Here is a 15666-nt window from a genome sequence, read left to right as displayed (position 1 = left end):
AAGTGGGTTCAGAGAGGAATGCTAAATCAAGACATGACGGATCCATGCAACTCCGACAAACGAGACATCGGAAATTTAAATCGCCACTTAAGTACTGTAAAGTGGTGTTACTATCATCTATACTTGTCTGCACGCCATCGCATTATGGGAGCAATGACCCATGTTAATAGGATTACTCCCACACTTTTTACCTTATCGCAAACGACGGGACACTGAAGCCGTAAGTGGCACAGCAGTTCGCCAAATCCTTCTGGCATGCATGAAGTCATAAAAAGGGTTAGGGACCTGCATCTGTACCTGACTCCATCGTAACTGAACCCACAAAGGCACAGCACCACCACCACCAGGAAAATAAAATCTGACGTATCAAACCCACGATGCGGGTGCCCGGATCTGGCTGCTGTAACTTTATTTTGACGACGTCGGGTGTGATTGACAAGCCACTGCCACTCTTTTGGGAATAGTTCCATACCAACAGCAGAGTAAGGGCATCTGTCTTAAGCCTAGGGCATAATAAATGTTGATCCAAGAACGTGATAGGCGTCAGTGGCGATGGGCTCTGTACGAAGTGAGAAATGTTTATGTCACAAAGCTATCATGATGCTGCGTCGAGGATCGCCCATGCTAAGAAACCTTTTACTGGCGTTGGACCTGAAGTCAAGGTATCGATTGACCTTAAGAAAGAATGTATAAAGTCGTCAGTCGTGTCCTATAGACTTCGACAACTCCAAGCATCTTATAAAAATTATACAGCTAATCATCGATCCAATACTTTCGTGCCCAATATGAAGGCCTTTCTAGTTGTAGCCGCCACTTTGGTGACTAGCTCTATCGCTGCTCCCACCACTGGCAAGTTCCTTGCCGGCCGTGAGTCCCATCTCTTCGATGCTGGTGCTGGAGAGGGAACATTCAACGCTCTCTCAGTCGATCTCGAAGGCTACATCGGCAACCCCGAGGCTCAAAAGGCAACAACCAACGTCAAACGATCCAAGCACAATAATGACAAGGCTCTCACCAAGACTTACATGGTTTCACGGAAGAAGAGCTCGAGAAAATCGCACAAGAAACACCCGAAGCGATTGGTAAAGCTCAAGCTTTCCACTACAGGCTTCAAGAGTGGTCAAGATATTATCGATGACTTGGATAGCACTCTTGACCAAGTGACTGTTCACACAGATAAAATTGGTACGTGTGTCAAAATTATACACAGTTCGCTTTCTAATATCCTATTACAGATAGTGTTCTTGCCCAGGTCGATGCCGGAAAGCTCTCAAAGAAAAAGGGAACTACCGATATCGTCAAAGAAATCTCCAGCATCCGCACCATCCTATCCGCCCCGTTGAGCCGCCTCTCAGCTACGCGCAACACCAAAGCTCTCAGCTTGACCGATAGCGAGCGTCGAACCATCATTGAGGAAATCGATGAACTCGTCACCGAACTGCTGAGAACTCTTGAAGAAATTGTTCGTTCCTTGGGTGCCAGCCTCAATTTGAACGCATCTTTGAACCCCATGATGAACGTCCTTACGAGCTTTTTGGGTGGCATGGCAACCGCTGATAAGGGACTAGCCACTAAGTTGCAAGACCTGGTGAGCCTTATCATCAGAGATCAGGCTGCGGACACTAACGGGAGGGGAATTTCGCTTCTTTTGAGTGGGTTTGAGAATTCGTTGCTCCGTCTGCATGGTAACCTGAAGGCAACTGGAACCTCCAACTGAGTTTATTTTCTTGAATATAAACACACTCACTGAACCCTGCTAGAATGGAGCTATTTCTCTGTAGATCAGTAATTTCCTAGCGCTTCACAATAATGCTACATACAATTTCCCGTACTCCTTGACTAAAGCCCAACAGCTGTATTCAGAACCGGCATACCCTGATGGACTTGGCATCCAAGCATGCTTTTACCTTTGACCGAATGTATTTACTGGAGCTTATTCGGTTCAGGGTTTATCCCGCTAATGGCATGCTGGAGGGTATCCTCCAATTACGCGACCCACTCATACGTATGATATGATCCCTTCAACAGAACCAACAACCAACAGCCAGCGACCAACAACTAACAACCAACAAGCGGTGAGGCTTTTTCTCCAAGATCGCTCATCATCGGGCCGTCTCACATGTTACAGCCCAGACCTCGTCTATGAAATACTATCAGAGACTTCTCGCAACGCGAGAATATAGTCTTCTTAAAAGGGAGCCTAATGCGGAATATCACACAAAGAAACAGGGTCATTCGACCATCCACCCGTTTCCCCGCTATTTGCATTAAGTATTGACGCTACCTTGACAGCCAAGGTGTTCCTTGTCATCCCATTTTCCGATCCCAGCAGGGTAGCATTAGGGGCTGGTGTGCTGTGCTACTGCTACAGTGGGATGAATACGACTCCGAATATGCTAAGCACCAAGTGTGATCGCGGCAAATAGCAAGATATGCCTCTGGCCTTAGTTCGGATTTACCCAAAACACATAGCTGTCAAAGTGTCGTGCATCCTTGCCTGAGTGTGCGGGTATATATCATGATTATTATGCACGGACTCTTCTAATATTCGCGTGAGCTTATACAGCTAACTAGGTCATGATCTTTCCAACAGACTTGTGCAAAATAAGTACGAACAAGATGGGAAAAACAATAAATCGTGTGCCGTGGTATTAAAATGCAGAACAGATGCTAGCTACAAACATTCTAAAAATATCCCCCTTCATCTAACACTTGCAAGGAAGCGGCCTCTCGCCATGACGAACATATCTACTCAAAGTAGCAGAGTGGAAAATGTTACCCGTCAACGCATCAAACAGAGCGGTTATGAAAACGCGCTGGCGATCGTTGATAGCAGGGCTGTGCATAAACTTCTCACACATGCTGTAAAACTCCTTCTCCATGTCGAATGTGATATTTCTAGTGATGGTCTTGGCCAGGTCAGGCGACACAGAAAGCAGCTGCTCTGTGACAGCCACTGCGTTCACGATAGATGCGTTGATGGTCTTGACCTCATGAACCTCCTTATCATACGAGTAGAGATCGTTGATAAGGATTGAGTGTCTGACATAAAGATCAGCAAGCTCGTCAAAGGGAGCAAGTTCCTCGGCTGTTTGGCGCACGCCAGAGCCGAAGCGGATAGCTGCAAGCATGAATCTGGGTTCCCAGTCAGTGTGTGAGTCTAGGAGATCTGCGCTGAAGTACACTCACGTCTTGCCAACATCATTTCGGCGGTAGAGCATGTAATCGGCCAATGTAGCATAGTGATCTTGCTTAAAGGGTGACTTGACACGACCATCGCGGACGAAAGCGTGAATAGCATAAAGTAGATCGGGACCAAGGACGGGATCGCATTCCAATACTTCTGACCAGAATTTCTTGAGGTGTCTGTTCTTAGGGGCCATGCTAAGGAACTCGTCTACCACTGTGGTTTCCTAAGACTTGTCAGTATATTGGACCAAGTTTGCAAATGATAACAAGACTCCTACATTCTGAGTAGCACCTCGCTCAATAACGTCTGTATTCGCATGTCAGTACTCAACTTCTTCAGTTATAGTCCAATATCGACATACCGTCGTGGAGGAATAGAAGCAGGACAGACTGGGTCAACAACGCCAATCTGGTAGGAGATGATGTAGGATAAAGATAGGCACAGCAAGAGAGGGCATCCTCAACTAGCTCATCAATCTTCCACTTGCGGCGCTCGTCCATCAACTCCATGGGCAGAGTTCCACGCTCTGATGCCTTGTCAAGACTGATTGCGTTGGCCAAATCATATCCAGCCGCCTCAGCGTAAGCCCAGAACTTGGATTGTCTTGTCCAAGGGAGAGACGTGTTCCATGGGACCCCCATCTCCTCTGGGTTAATGACAAGGGGAGCATCCTCAGCCACGTTTTCTTCACGGAACAGAGACGCAAAGTCTAGGCGAGGCACACCGAGGGTGTCTGATCCAACAGGATCAAAGGCCAGCTTTACTGGTCTAAGGGGGACGTCTTTGTGAGGCATTGTGTAAGGTTTAAGATCAAGTGTCTTATAACAAGATATAAAGCACGATATAATGTGTAAGGAGATCGAATATATGGTGTAAGAGTATAGAAAAGAGTATTGGAGCCGCAGAACTATAAGACGGGTTTACTAGTTTAATGATCCTACGAAACTATGCTACCCTTTAAAGGAATTCTTGTCTTCTTCAACGATAGTGTCGGCGGTGAACGGACCATGAACTGACGACGGATGCATCGGTTCGGGAAGACTCCATTGCGGTTACAACCGTCAGGGGGCAATATGTGCTAAGGGGATAAGGAAATCAAGCCAGCAAGGATTTATGAAAACTTAATTCACCAACGTCTTGTTAGAGGATCCATCGACAATGGCTCTTTAGTTGATAAGTCGGTTGACTAGTACGGCACGTCATGGACCGTTTCCAAGTGTGATTTGACGAGTGCCGACATCGAGATGGAGTACATACGAAGTGATAGACATAGGCGTAGTAACGTAACCCATACTAACCCATACTTGATATGCAGTGGTACTCTCTTTCCTTCCCAATTCACATTTGACGTGGTGTGATTGCAATCTTGTCTCTTCTCTTCTCTCCACCTCAGTATCCCTGCACCCACTGTTGCAAGCCGTTTCCACGGGTCTGTTACCCACTTTGGACGGAGACCGGTGGCTCTAGATGCGGCCCTGGTCCAGCCCAGGGGTTCAAGAGGATTCGGCTGAGTGAATGACACAATCAAGATCATGGGCTCCCCTGGAACGACAGGACAGCACTTGCAGTAGTGTCGTGTCCCTGGTCTAGCCTCGACTTTCTCAACTGATAATGGTATCCATACTCTGTAGACTGGCTTGAATGGACGGACTCCTCCAGATATCTATCGTATGGGTCTCACAGAGTGACATATGCTCAGAGGCAATTGCTGATATGCTAGTCTAATTCCCGCATGTCAAGGTCTCCATGACTAATGGCTGGTTACATAGCCTATCCCAGAACAAGTCTTGGTCTTTACTTATCCCCCTGCTAGGACAGCATTGACCAATGCGGTTCACCGTTTGGGAGGTTGCAGTTGTGCATGGAACATGTGACTAGAGCCAACAGCTCGGTTTCCCTGCAGGCCAACCGTAACTTTCATGACCTACCACGCGCGATGCCGACCCTATCCACTTGTGTCTGTTGGTCGATCAAACCTGGTCCTTGTGTTGTTGTCACTCTAATTAGCAAGATTAGATTCTGAGTACCAGTGAATTAGTGAAAGCCACGTAATCTATCAAGTCTGCGCTATAAAACACGTTAGTCCCAATTCTCGGTAGCATTGCATAAAACGGTCGCGTCATGTACCCCAGTCTTCCGTTGACGCTTGGACTCGTCGCGAGAAACGGACCAGATGGGTAGAGAACAGACTGTTTCATCGGCTGTTAGTGTTCCTTTGAGCTGAGGCTTACACACTCATCTAACTAACGTAGCGCGCTGCTCGTGTTTGTAATGTTAGATAGTCAAACGTGCTTATGCAGTCTAATATGGATGGCCATTTCTAGGAATTGCCTGGTTCAACTAGTCAAAAACTTATTTCTTACACAAATTCGCATGAATCGTAACTCTAGGGCGACTGAAAAACATTTATTCTGACAAGGATGGGACTACAAAATAGGGTATCATATCAACAAGCAACATCCCAATGGATTTCCAAACCTTCCCCTATGCCTCCAGTCTCGTTAAAAACACCAAACGCCGACATGCTGAAATCTGTTGAAAACAAGGGCAAGACAGATCCTGATACTGAGAGTGTTTCAGACATCACCTGTTGAATCTAGGGTTAAGCTTTCGATCAACTCGGCCCACACGCGGTAGGGGATGACTTACCAGTGAAGATCAATCAAGAGGACAGAAACAAAAAAACGACATAGGAAACGGGAGAGGAGAACAATGCTTAGCGTTCGTCACCGATATCGAAACGACGTGATCCTCTATCGGTGCAAAACCAGTCTTCGCAAGCAACGCGGAGGCCGTCACGCTCGGGCATCGAATCCTCGGCCAACTTGCGCATCTTGGCGTGGTAATCGTCAAGAGCCTTCTTCTCGGCTTCTGTAAGAGTCTTGGCAGAGTTCTGTGTGTTGTCAGCCTGTGGTTTGGAGGCCTTGCTTGGAACAACGTCCTTCTGGAGAGTGGTTGTTTCCTTCTGCTGCTGCTCATCGCCTCCAGTACCGTCACGAGGCGCGACGCGGTGGGCAGGATCGAGGACTAGAACGAAGTCGCTCGTGTCGTCTCCGAGTTGGATTCGGTTGGGGGAAGTCTTCTCGACTGAGGGCTCCATTTTGGCTGATGTGATATCGAAAGAATCGACTGTGTTGGTTTCGTGTGTCTTCGTAGGTGGTATGAGGAAAAGAGCTAACATGCAAATGATGTGAGCAATGGTACCAAGAAATATGGATGAGAGAGAAAGGGGAATTTTATAGTGGCGATAACGCGAGACTGAGGTCGAAGTGAGGCTCGCGAACATGCAGTTGTAGGAGAGGGACAAGGCGCTGTCCCCGGCTGCCTGGTGAATATCCCAGCGTATGGGTGAATGCAAAGAGGAACATGCAAACAAACCTGTGCCTTGTGTGGGGATTATCTGAGCGATGCGAACAGAGCTGCGTTGGTGAAAATGTTTGGAATGGAACAATGAGTTCCAGAGGTATTGTTCACCCGCTGATGTCTCCATACCAAGTTGAGTACAAGAACAACTGATATGCGACCTGCTCAAGAATAACACAACATGTTGAGAAAGGCGAATCTCTTTGAACTGTCCCAGGAGATCTGTACGTTGTTGCTCCTAAGAAAGAACAACATCGTATTTGCGGGCTCCGCTTGGAACCCGCCGTAGGAGAACCGCACAACATCTTTCCACAACAGAAAGTCGGAGACTGAGAAACATGCAGTGTGGTGACACCGGTAGAAGACAAAGCAAAGTCAAAATCTACGTAAGAATGGTTATCGGTTGTGATTTATTCGAGTCGGTGGTTTCCCAGGTTCACGCAGCTTTTGATGGGAAGGGAGAAAAGCGCTTCAAATCAAGAATAGAATTAGGGCAAGATACAATCTAAAGTCGTCGTACCATATTCCTCCGATTCACGTCTTCTCTGATGTCAAAAATAATGTGGTGGCAAAAACTCGTCGAAACAGTCAAGTTGTTGTTCCACCAAATCTCGTCCATCTCGCTCACACATTTCCCACAGCTTCCCTACCAAGAACTCTCTCCAAGAGGGCTTATCACCGCAAATACATTGTTCTTCATAACACCCTCTCTATCCGGACAGAGTCTTGCAGCCTGCCATCAAGTGGTTAATACAGGAGTCATCAATAGGAGGCAAAGCGATTCTTACTCTTGATTTCTGGTTCGAGAAACTTGATAGCTGCGGCGAACTTCATGCGAGCATTTTCCTGTGAGTTCTGCTTCTTCGCAGAATTCTTGTTGTTGTTGTTCTTGCTGCTGCTGCTGGGGATAGATGCGGCAGGCTTGGGGTCGGAAGTCTTTTGCTTGACTTCGAAATCGCAGTCGTCCCACTCAACATCCTCGTGATCGGAGTCAAGGACTGTTACGTGATGCTTTGGGTCAATGACGAGTTCGTAGTCGTCGTCGTGACTGTTCTGATTGTTGACAGAGTGCGACATGATTGGGATCTTGTGAGAGAAAAAGCGAAAAGATGATGTTAACAAGGAAGACTCTGAAGGTGCTTGGGTCGCAAAAGTAATGGTCCAAAAAGGTAGACTCTCAAGAGGATGTTTGGGAAGGGAAGAGAAGAGAAGAAGGAAGAGATGAGAATGGGAAAAGCCAAAAGGTTGAGCCTCACACTAGCGTTATTTTGAAAAGTCGCGTTTGTGTGCGTGCAGTGCATGCAGCTCTCACTAGGTATTCGACGCTGGCACTGCTATGGCAGATTCGGTTACTGCTAAACATATTCTCGTTGCTCCGGCCACACACGGTTGATCGCCATCTGCAAGAACTTGAACATGGTAGAGTACTGCTGCACAATGCAGACGTTATATGAACATGACATGTCACGAAAAAGAGGATTTACTTCTGTTAACTTAAAGTATATATACTCATGTGAGTCAGCAGAGAGATGAGTGAGATGTCAAGTCCATATAGATATGACTTTATGTGCAAGTCACTCCAGGAGAAGCTGTTGACACAACAGGCATGCAGGGTCGATTTAACGGAAAATGGCAGTCACTTCATCGCTTCTTGGCAGGGGTATAATTTCTCATTAGCTTTACGATATCTTAGAGGTCTTTAATATGATGTCAACAACAAGAATACTACTATGGCCAAGGACATGTCCATTCTGAGTCTTGCAAATCACTGTCCCAACCATCTCAAGACATTCACCAATAGTACATCTCTCTCCAACCTGAACTGCACATGCAAAAGTAAATCCTCCATCCTCGTGAGCCATCATGCCACTCCATCACCCTGCCTCCCTCTAAATACTGCGTCGTCGGACCAGTTTCGGCGGATACTTCATGATCAGCTCCTGCAATCCATTTCGGTTGGGCATCATCCCCGGCTCCAGAAACTTGAGCAAGCCTGCCACCTTTCTGTGCGCCTTGTCGTTCGCCTTTCTGTCATCCTTGCAGCGCGTACAGACAGACCAGGCAGGGGCGCCATGTCCTCCCAATCCTTCCTAAGGTTTCTTGGGCTGCAGAGGCGCGTCAGGCTGGTTGTTGATTTGGTTGACGTAGTTCTCCATTTTGATGACCTCTGGATCCTTCGCTCCGTGCATGGCGATGTGTAGTTCGTTCAAGAGGTAAGCATCCCTCTTTGGCTGAGGAGGTTTCGGCTTCTTCTCCGGTCGCAGCGCCTTTTCGAAGTATTTTCCGTCGTTGTGGTAAAAGTAGTCTTCAGCATCAAAGTACGGGCCGTCGTTGTAGGTAATTGGGCTTTCAGGATAGGGGACTTCGTCGTCGGATTCATGAAGAGACTCGACTTCGTCGCTGATGTTGGCGATTTCTTCAAAGGCGTCTTCTTCGTGAGAGAGCGCGATAGTCGTGATTTGCGCGCTGTTGTGAGCGTTCTCACCAGTGATGCAAGGCCACCTTTTGAGAGAAGGGAGGGGGATTTTAATCGACAAGTGCATGATGATATATTCTGGATGAAGGATTTGATACTTGGTTTTCCAATAGAGTGCTCGGGCGCTGATACCAAAAAGGCCGTAGAGAGGTTTGGAGATGATCAAAAAAGAGTGATGTTGTTTTGAAGGGCAAAGGGGGGGTTAGAGGGAGAGAAGATGAGGAGGGGGGACTTTGCTTGCAGGTGGAGCAACAGAGAAATTCTGAACAGCCAAGTTATTCATTCAAGTATCTGCCACTAATAAAGGTGGATGTTCATAGCTCAGGCACTGGACCAGCTTGGTTGTTCTTCAGTCAACTTGGCACAACCATAGTATCACCTAATGAATAAGAATGCTTTATCCGTGTTCCTGTCACGCCTACAGGCTGCTTCTTAGATACGATGCGCGTAGTCATTCTTTTGTAGTCTTCGTACTTATCGCCATGCCTCATGTTTCCTCCACCATCTTCTGACAATGGCTGGTCTACTGACCTGCCAGAGTCTTGTTCCTGTTGATGGATTTGTTGACGGCCCATATGTGGGTGACGGAAAAGTGGAGGTGGCTTTAATATTTAAGCATCTAGGTCGTGTACTCTCCACTCTTGCATCTTGTCTGTATCGCAGCCATCATCAAATCCCACGCAACATCATCCTTGTCCTTAACACCTTCTTCCAGCTGAACTTCACCATCATCCTCGCCAGTCCACCGTGTAGGTCCCGTTCCGAGATCGTAGGCAGTGTATGTCATCCTGTTGTCTCTCTCGTCGTCGAGGCCTTCACCGTAGCGCCATCTTTCTGACAGGCCTTCGTCCCCCGATGGGGTTGGACAAGCAAAGGTTCTGTGCGTATTGTGCGATAAACGATAATCTAGCACACTTTTATCGGCTTGCGCATAGTCTGGATCATCAGAAATTAGTTCGTATGTTCTCCCCGGCCGCATCCACCATGATCCATGACCCATTCGGAACACTTTGAGTCCTCTCATTGAATCCTTCCATTGTGCAAGGACATGGTGCCATCGAAGGTGGAAGTCATGCTCTTGCTCTTCAGACGTATCCCTCTCTATAACAGGAAGGTAATCAGGATACCCGTGCTCGTCAATAGCCTCATGCCTCGCATGGAACAGAATGGGACAATCATCGAGGTATAGCTCTTCCAATCCTCCACTGCCGTTCTCTTTTCCAATGTTGTGAAACCACTCAACCTGCCAATCGTGAGTGAAGACGTATTTACCCATTGCGAGGACCTTGAGTTGTGGAAATGGAGACTCGTGGCCAAAGTCGCGGAGATCCAAGAATGGGAACCAACCCCAGTAGTCTTTAAAATATAACGACAAGACCCTCAAGTTCTGAGTGAGGTTTGGGGACAGCCATGTTAAGGGCAGACTGTCAAAGAAGTCGTATTTTTCGACAAGGTAAACCTCGTTCTCTGGCGCAGCATCATCTTCTTCCGTCGTGATAAAAAGCTTCAGGTCGATGAGGGTTGGAAGAGCCATGATTATTTGCCACGCCTTGGACTCCGAGATATCCGCATCGGCATAGTCGGCCAGGTTAGCAATGGTCAATTCCCGAAGTGCAAAGCAAGAACCACGAAACTGAAGATCTTGATCACTGTAGTCGGACTTCTCATCGCCTTCGCATATATATCTTTCTTCATCGAGTTCCTCATCCATCTTTAGCTGCTTCTCGAGTGTCCACAAACCCGCAGCGCAGTGGAAAATGGTATCGAGGACTTTGTACCGAAAGATGTAGGTCTCCTCGATACTTAATTTATAATCTTCCTCTTGATTGCCACAGTGTTCCTCGAAGCGGATGTGTAGAGCCGTAACGCTGGTGAAGTATCTCAGGTAGGGCAGCGCGTTCATGAAAGCTGTAGGGAAAGGGTAGCTGCCGTTCCTGGCGTATTCCCAGTTGAGATCGACACGGGTGTCTATGGTGACTTCTCGGACTAGGTCACGAAGCTCGGGGGTTTTGGCGATGTTGATGAAGCGTTGGACAGATGGTCCGAATGCTTCCAGACGTATGCTTCTGTATTTCCATGGTAAAGCGATGTTGTTGAATGTTGATGAAACGAGGCGTAGATTTGCATGGCTTGGGGGTGTGAGATGGCCACAGATATTGTCCCAGATCTCGGGAAGGAGGATCTTTTCGGAAGTCATGTTGAGGCTGTTCTGAAGGACAATCGATGAAGGGATTCCTGTCGGATGAACATGATAATTGTCCTGTGTTCTTATAGAACCTCTGTTCATGGACCTTGTCCTGTCAGACCCCGCCTGGTGCCTGATAGTAGGCCTAAGCTGACTTGGTTGAGCAGGCAGCAGAGGGAGTGAGTCCACTGTAATACCATGGATGTTTAGTGCAGATAAGCCTGTAATTCCTTCAGTCTCACTGCCCGCCTAACAAGCGGTGTCTCGGCAGCATTAGCGCTGACAATATGGACCTTGTCAAGGCGATGAGCTGGCTTGCAAGAGAGACTTTTTTTCTTGCATTCACGGTCATTCCCCTAAAAATGACTCGCTTTTCTATTCGTTCAATTACGAAAAAGCAAAAGTCAGTTTGTTAACCCTAACTTCATGTCCATTGACACGAGTCCCGCTCGAATGGTACGAAACGCGACGCGACGTCCAGACTCATGTGACGAGTTGACTCTTATCATATCAAGATAAGATAAGATAATAATAACTCCATGACAGTTACAGGGTATGGCAACAAATTATCACTCTGATGTTCTTTTGAGAGAGCCCCAATTTCCATGTTTTTTTTATGCAAATGTAATTCGACTTTTATTTGCTTAGTCTATCATCTATGCAGTTATTGACATTGATGTGAGTCGATTTGCAAATTGTAAACAAACACAACACGTAAGGATAAACATTCGTCCACTGAGTAACCTTCATCCCCAACTCACCGTCACCTAGCCAAAAGTCAAGGTAAGAAATTCCTCTTCCAGATAATATTCTTTATTGAATCTTCTCAAGGGCCGCTATTCCTCCAGTCTTCGATTAACATGTCTGAAACATAGCAAACAGCATTCCAAGTGGCGAGGCCACACGAATCACAACACGTTCTCAGTGGCTGGCAACTTTAGTCTATTGCGGGGGAAACACACAACCATCGTGTCTTACTATCCTCAAAACGGCAATTTTAGACTTATATTCCTAATTCAATAGAAAACACCTACTCGAAAATCGTACAGCGCGGGGCAGTAGAGTTTTGAGACGGTACTGTAGCCATCGTGCGGGCGTTGAAATGGTGGAACTGGGAGATGATGGAGCTGAATGATAGGTATTACGTTTATAGTTGACTGTCTTACTGTATATCTCACTGTATTAAGGAGGGTTTTGATTCGCTAGACGATTTTCCCTACCTAAAATAGCCCTAGATTTCCCCTACCTCGGTAGCTAGTTTAGTTACTAGCTAGAACACCTAAGAGCAGGGTCAATGAAAGCTCACTTCACACACATAGTTGACTGTCAACTAAGATGTTTGTTTAAAGCGAGCCATGAACCGTTAGACGGATACATCCAGCAGCATGGAAGAGTTTCTCCGCAAACCTAGCTACAAACGAGATTAGTCGCTTCCGAGGAACATATACAGGTCATGGTCTCTCTCCTTGTCTCCCATCTCAATCTTCAATTCTGTCAGAGTGAACAGTACACTAGAAGTAACAATGACTAGCCACACGCATATTACCTCGTCAGAGGGCCATCTCAGGCCACGCCTGTCCAAGATCACAATGGTAGCCATGACATTTGCTATTCTCAAGTGCGTCGAACCCCATTTTTAATCATTGCCATATTTCTGATGTATGGCGGACAGTACTTGGATTTGTCTAGCAGGTAGTTTATCCATTGTTCTTCCATCTGGTGGATCTGTTGCATTCTTATATGGGTTCATCTTCTGCGTGCTATGTAACTTTTGCTTGGCTGCTAGCCTTGGTGAGCTCGCCGCCATCTGGCCCACAGCTGGTGGACAGTACCACTTCCAATGGGCCTTGACCTCGGAGAAGTGGAGGAAAGTTATGGTCAGTCCATTAGTAACTTCCTTCGATGCCGCCCATGCTAATAAATAATGTGTAGAGCTTCGCGGTCGGGTACATCAACATCTTCGGCTGGCTGACACTCGTTACGACCGAAGGATTCTTCGCCGGTGAGTTTTCCTTTCACAGAACCAACAGCCTGAGACTGAACTCCAGAAGCACAATTTATATCGGCTGCCTGTGTAGTCGCGTCCAACGGAACCTACTCTGTGGCGGCATGGAAAACATACCTGATCTTCATGGTCGTTTTGACCTTTGGTACTCTGTCCATGATCTTCGGAAATCGTATCTTGGGCGCTTGGAACAACCTGGCCTGTACGTCTCTTTTCACCCATCTCCCTCCATAATAGTCCAAGACTGACTTATCCACAGTGTACTGGTCCATCCTCAGTGTGTTCATTGCCAGCGTCGTCCTACTTTCCACCTCCGATAAAACAGACCCCGAATTTGTTTTCGCGACTTTCCAAAACGAAACAGGGTGGAATGATGGAATCGCGTGGATTCTTGGACTACTCCAGTCGGCTCTATCGCTCATAGGATACGACGCCGTTTTGCATATGACAGAGGAGATGCCCACACCATCTCGTGACGCGCCTCTGGCAATGGTGTACGCTGTTGGCGTCGGAGGGACCACGTAAGTCTGAACTGAAGTTGAGCATGGTTGATACTGACAATATATAGGGGAACAATCTTCATACTCGTCATGCTCTTCTGCCTGACAGACCTCCCAAGCATAGTCGCCACGGACACCGGATTGCCCATCGTCGAACTTATATTCCAATCAACAGGCAACAGGGCCGGAACCACATTCCTGACTCTGATGCTGGCCATATGTTTTATTCATGGAACAAACGGCTCCATTACTAGCGCAAGTCGACTCTTGTTCGCCTTGGCCCGCGACAAAGGCGTACCGTATCATTCCTACTTTAGCCACATCCATCCGAGGTGGGAAGTGCCTGTTCGAACGATTGTTCTGACATGGGTGTTCAATGCTATCTTCGGACTATTGTATCTTGGACCGACCGTCGCTTTTAACGCCTTCGTCTCTTCTTGCACGATTCTTCTCAACCTGTCATATGCTATCCCAGTGCTGACACTCATTGTGAGAGGAAGGGATATCTTGAAGCAGTTCCAGGATTGCCAAGTGAACGACACACCGTGGAGGTTTGGCAAGGTGCAAGGTCTTATCATAAACTACATTGCTGTGCTCTACGCTTTCATCACGTCAATAGTCAGTCTACGAGATATCCACATATTTCAGCAGCTGACATCGCTCCAGTTCTTCTACTTCCCACCAGTGCTTCCAGTCACTGCCAGCTTGATGAGTATGGCGTCCCCTTCTTTGAATTTTTGGAATGCTAACGTGATGACTAGATTACGTATCAGGTGTTATCGGCATCTTTGCTATCTTTTTGGTTGGCTATTGGGTGTTGTATGGAAAGAATACATTCCAGGGCCCGGTAAGAATAAGACATTCACTCTCTGGTTTTGTTCGCCTGTCATTAATGTTTTGTTCAAAGGAGCTCGATATTATCCTCGGAGAAAGATTTGATCTCTCTGAAGTGACCGACGAACTCGCCATGGAAGAAAAGAATATTGCAAGCCAGAAAGAAGATGTCGATGGCAAGGGCAGGTAGTCGTGAATTTGTTGGAATTTATCGCGAAAGGGATCGATCTTAATAAACTGTACTCTGGAAATACTTTGCCGAGGCATCTTGACTTGGGTTAGATTGAATGCACTAACAATTGATTGGCGATAGTGCTTGATGGGTATCTCCAAATGGAGGAGCATCAAAGCATATGACTACTTCACCCAATTGATCAATAAACAAAAATGTAAAATGAAGAGTCCACATGTACCATTCGCAATGCAACTGACTGAATGAATGACTAACTGTTCATCAGGATGCCTCCCCTGTACTGACAAAGTGACAGCATGCCAGGATGTAGTTACATAGTACATAGTACAGCTACGTACCCCGGTCAGACGTATCTATAGCGAATGAAATCTCAGACAGAATGTCAATTGCCGTCCAACGCTAAACCAATCTCATCAGGTTAGCCTTCAACTTCTGCGGGGAAGGGAGCAATTCGTTCAACTCATTTCACTTCTTTACTCATCACCCTTGACGAGTCTGAGCATGTTTTTATGAGTCTGAGCAAGTTTCCTCGCACCGCTGAACAATATTGACTCGTCATGGAGTCTCCACTCGATACTTCTCAATCATGTATCAGCGATAGACCTACCGCTAAAAGGAAAGTCGCTGTTCGGTCAAGATCTGGTTGTTTGACATGTCGGAACAAACACGTACGTGAACAAAGCCAACCCTAGAAACAATAAAACTGAGCTGACACACTCAAAAAGCTCAAATGCGATGAGACAAAACCCGAATGCCAGGTCTGCATCACACGAGGCGTTGAATGCGGCGGTTACCAGCGTGGACTACGATGGTCCACTAAACACGAAAAGACAGCCGAATTGACCCAGCACAAGTTTCCAACTTCAACATCACCAAAGTCAACATGTCCAACAAAAAGGCGCCGTGGAAGGCCACCAAAG

The 15666-nt window shown here is 46.9% G+C and overlaps 7 protein-coding genes across 7 annotated transcripts; 2 read left to right on the top strand and 5 right to left on the bottom strand.

The window, feature by feature from the left end:
• Positions 1 to 785: 785 nt before the first annotated feature.
• FPOAC1_005878 (uncharacterized protein) lies at positions 786 to 1717 on the top strand (the record flags this gene model as incomplete). Its single annotated transcript, XM_044850391.1, has 2 exons — positions 786 to 1185; positions 1236 to 1717. 2 exons carry the CDS (start codon positions 786 to 788, stop codon positions 1715 to 1717), a joined length of 882 nt encoding a protein of 293 aa, XP_044709101.1.
• Positions 1718 to 1756: 39 nt separating this feature from the next.
• FPOAC1_005877 (uncharacterized protein) lies at positions 1757 to 3984 on the bottom strand (the record flags this gene model as incomplete). The annotated part of the gene is made up of 6 exons (XM_044850390.1): positions 1757 to 1767; positions 1821 to 1839; positions 2745 to 3135; positions 3190 to 3413; positions 3468 to 3496; positions 3552 to 3984. 6 exons carry the CDS (start codon positions 3982 to 3984, stop codon positions 1757 to 1759), a joined length of 1107 nt encoding a protein of 368 aa, XP_044709100.1.
• A 1922-nt stretch (positions 3985 to 5906) lies between these two features.
• FPOAC1_005876 (uncharacterized protein) lies at positions 5907 to 6290 on the bottom strand (the record flags this gene model as incomplete). The annotated part of the gene is made up of 1 exon (XM_044850389.1): positions 5907 to 6290. The coding sequence occupies one exon, from the start codon at positions 6288 to 6290 to the stop codon at positions 5907 to 5909; it is 384 nt and encodes a 127-aa protein (XP_044709099.1).
• A 973-nt stretch (positions 6291 to 7263) lies between these two features.
• FPOAC1_005875 (uncharacterized protein) lies at positions 7264 to 7630 on the bottom strand (the record flags this gene model as incomplete). The annotated part of the gene is made up of 2 exons (XM_044850388.1): positions 7264 to 7286; positions 7342 to 7630. 2 exons carry the CDS (start codon positions 7628 to 7630, stop codon positions 7264 to 7266), a joined length of 312 nt encoding a protein of 103 aa, XP_044709098.1.
• Positions 7631 to 8643: 1013 nt separating this feature from the next.
• On the bottom strand, positions 8644 to 9096 carry FPOAC1_005874 (uncharacterized protein; the record flags this gene model as incomplete). Its single annotated transcript, XM_044850387.1, has 1 exon — positions 8644 to 9096. One exon carries the CDS (start codon positions 9094 to 9096, stop codon positions 8644 to 8646), a length of 453 nt encoding a protein of 150 aa, XP_044709097.1.
• A 552-nt stretch (positions 9097 to 9648) lies between these two features.
• Positions 9649 to 11226, bottom strand: FPOAC1_005873 (uncharacterized protein; the record flags this gene model as incomplete). Its single annotated transcript, XM_044850386.1, has 1 exon — positions 9649 to 11226. The coding sequence occupies one exon, from the start codon at positions 11224 to 11226 to the stop codon at positions 9649 to 9651; it is 1578 nt and encodes a 525-aa protein (XP_044709096.1).
• Positions 11227 to 12737: 1511 nt separating this feature from the next.
• Positions 12738 to 14873, top strand: FPOAC1_005872 (uncharacterized protein; the record flags this gene model as incomplete). Its single annotated transcript, XM_044850385.1, has 10 exons — positions 12738 to 12832; positions 12887 to 13091; positions 13147 to 13216; positions 13263 to 13421; positions 13479 to 13740; positions 13788 to 14337; positions 14386 to 14431; positions 14481 to 14566; positions 14627 to 14739; positions 14867 to 14873. 10 exons carry the CDS (start codon positions 12738 to 12740, stop codon positions 14871 to 14873), a joined length of 1593 nt encoding a protein of 530 aa, XP_044709095.1.
• Between the last annotated feature and the right edge of the window lie 793 nt (positions 14874 to 15666).

This window comes from Fusarium poae, chromosome 2 (genome assembly GCF_019609905.1).
Source record: "Fusarium poae strain DAOMC 252244 chromosome 2, whole genome shotgun sequence".
NCBI classification, from domain to species: Eukaryota; Fungi; Ascomycota; class Sordariomycetes; order Hypocreales; family Nectriaceae; genus Fusarium; species Fusarium poae.
Note: the sequence above shows the minus strand (reverse complement) of the source record. Positions and strands in the feature narration are given on the sequence as shown.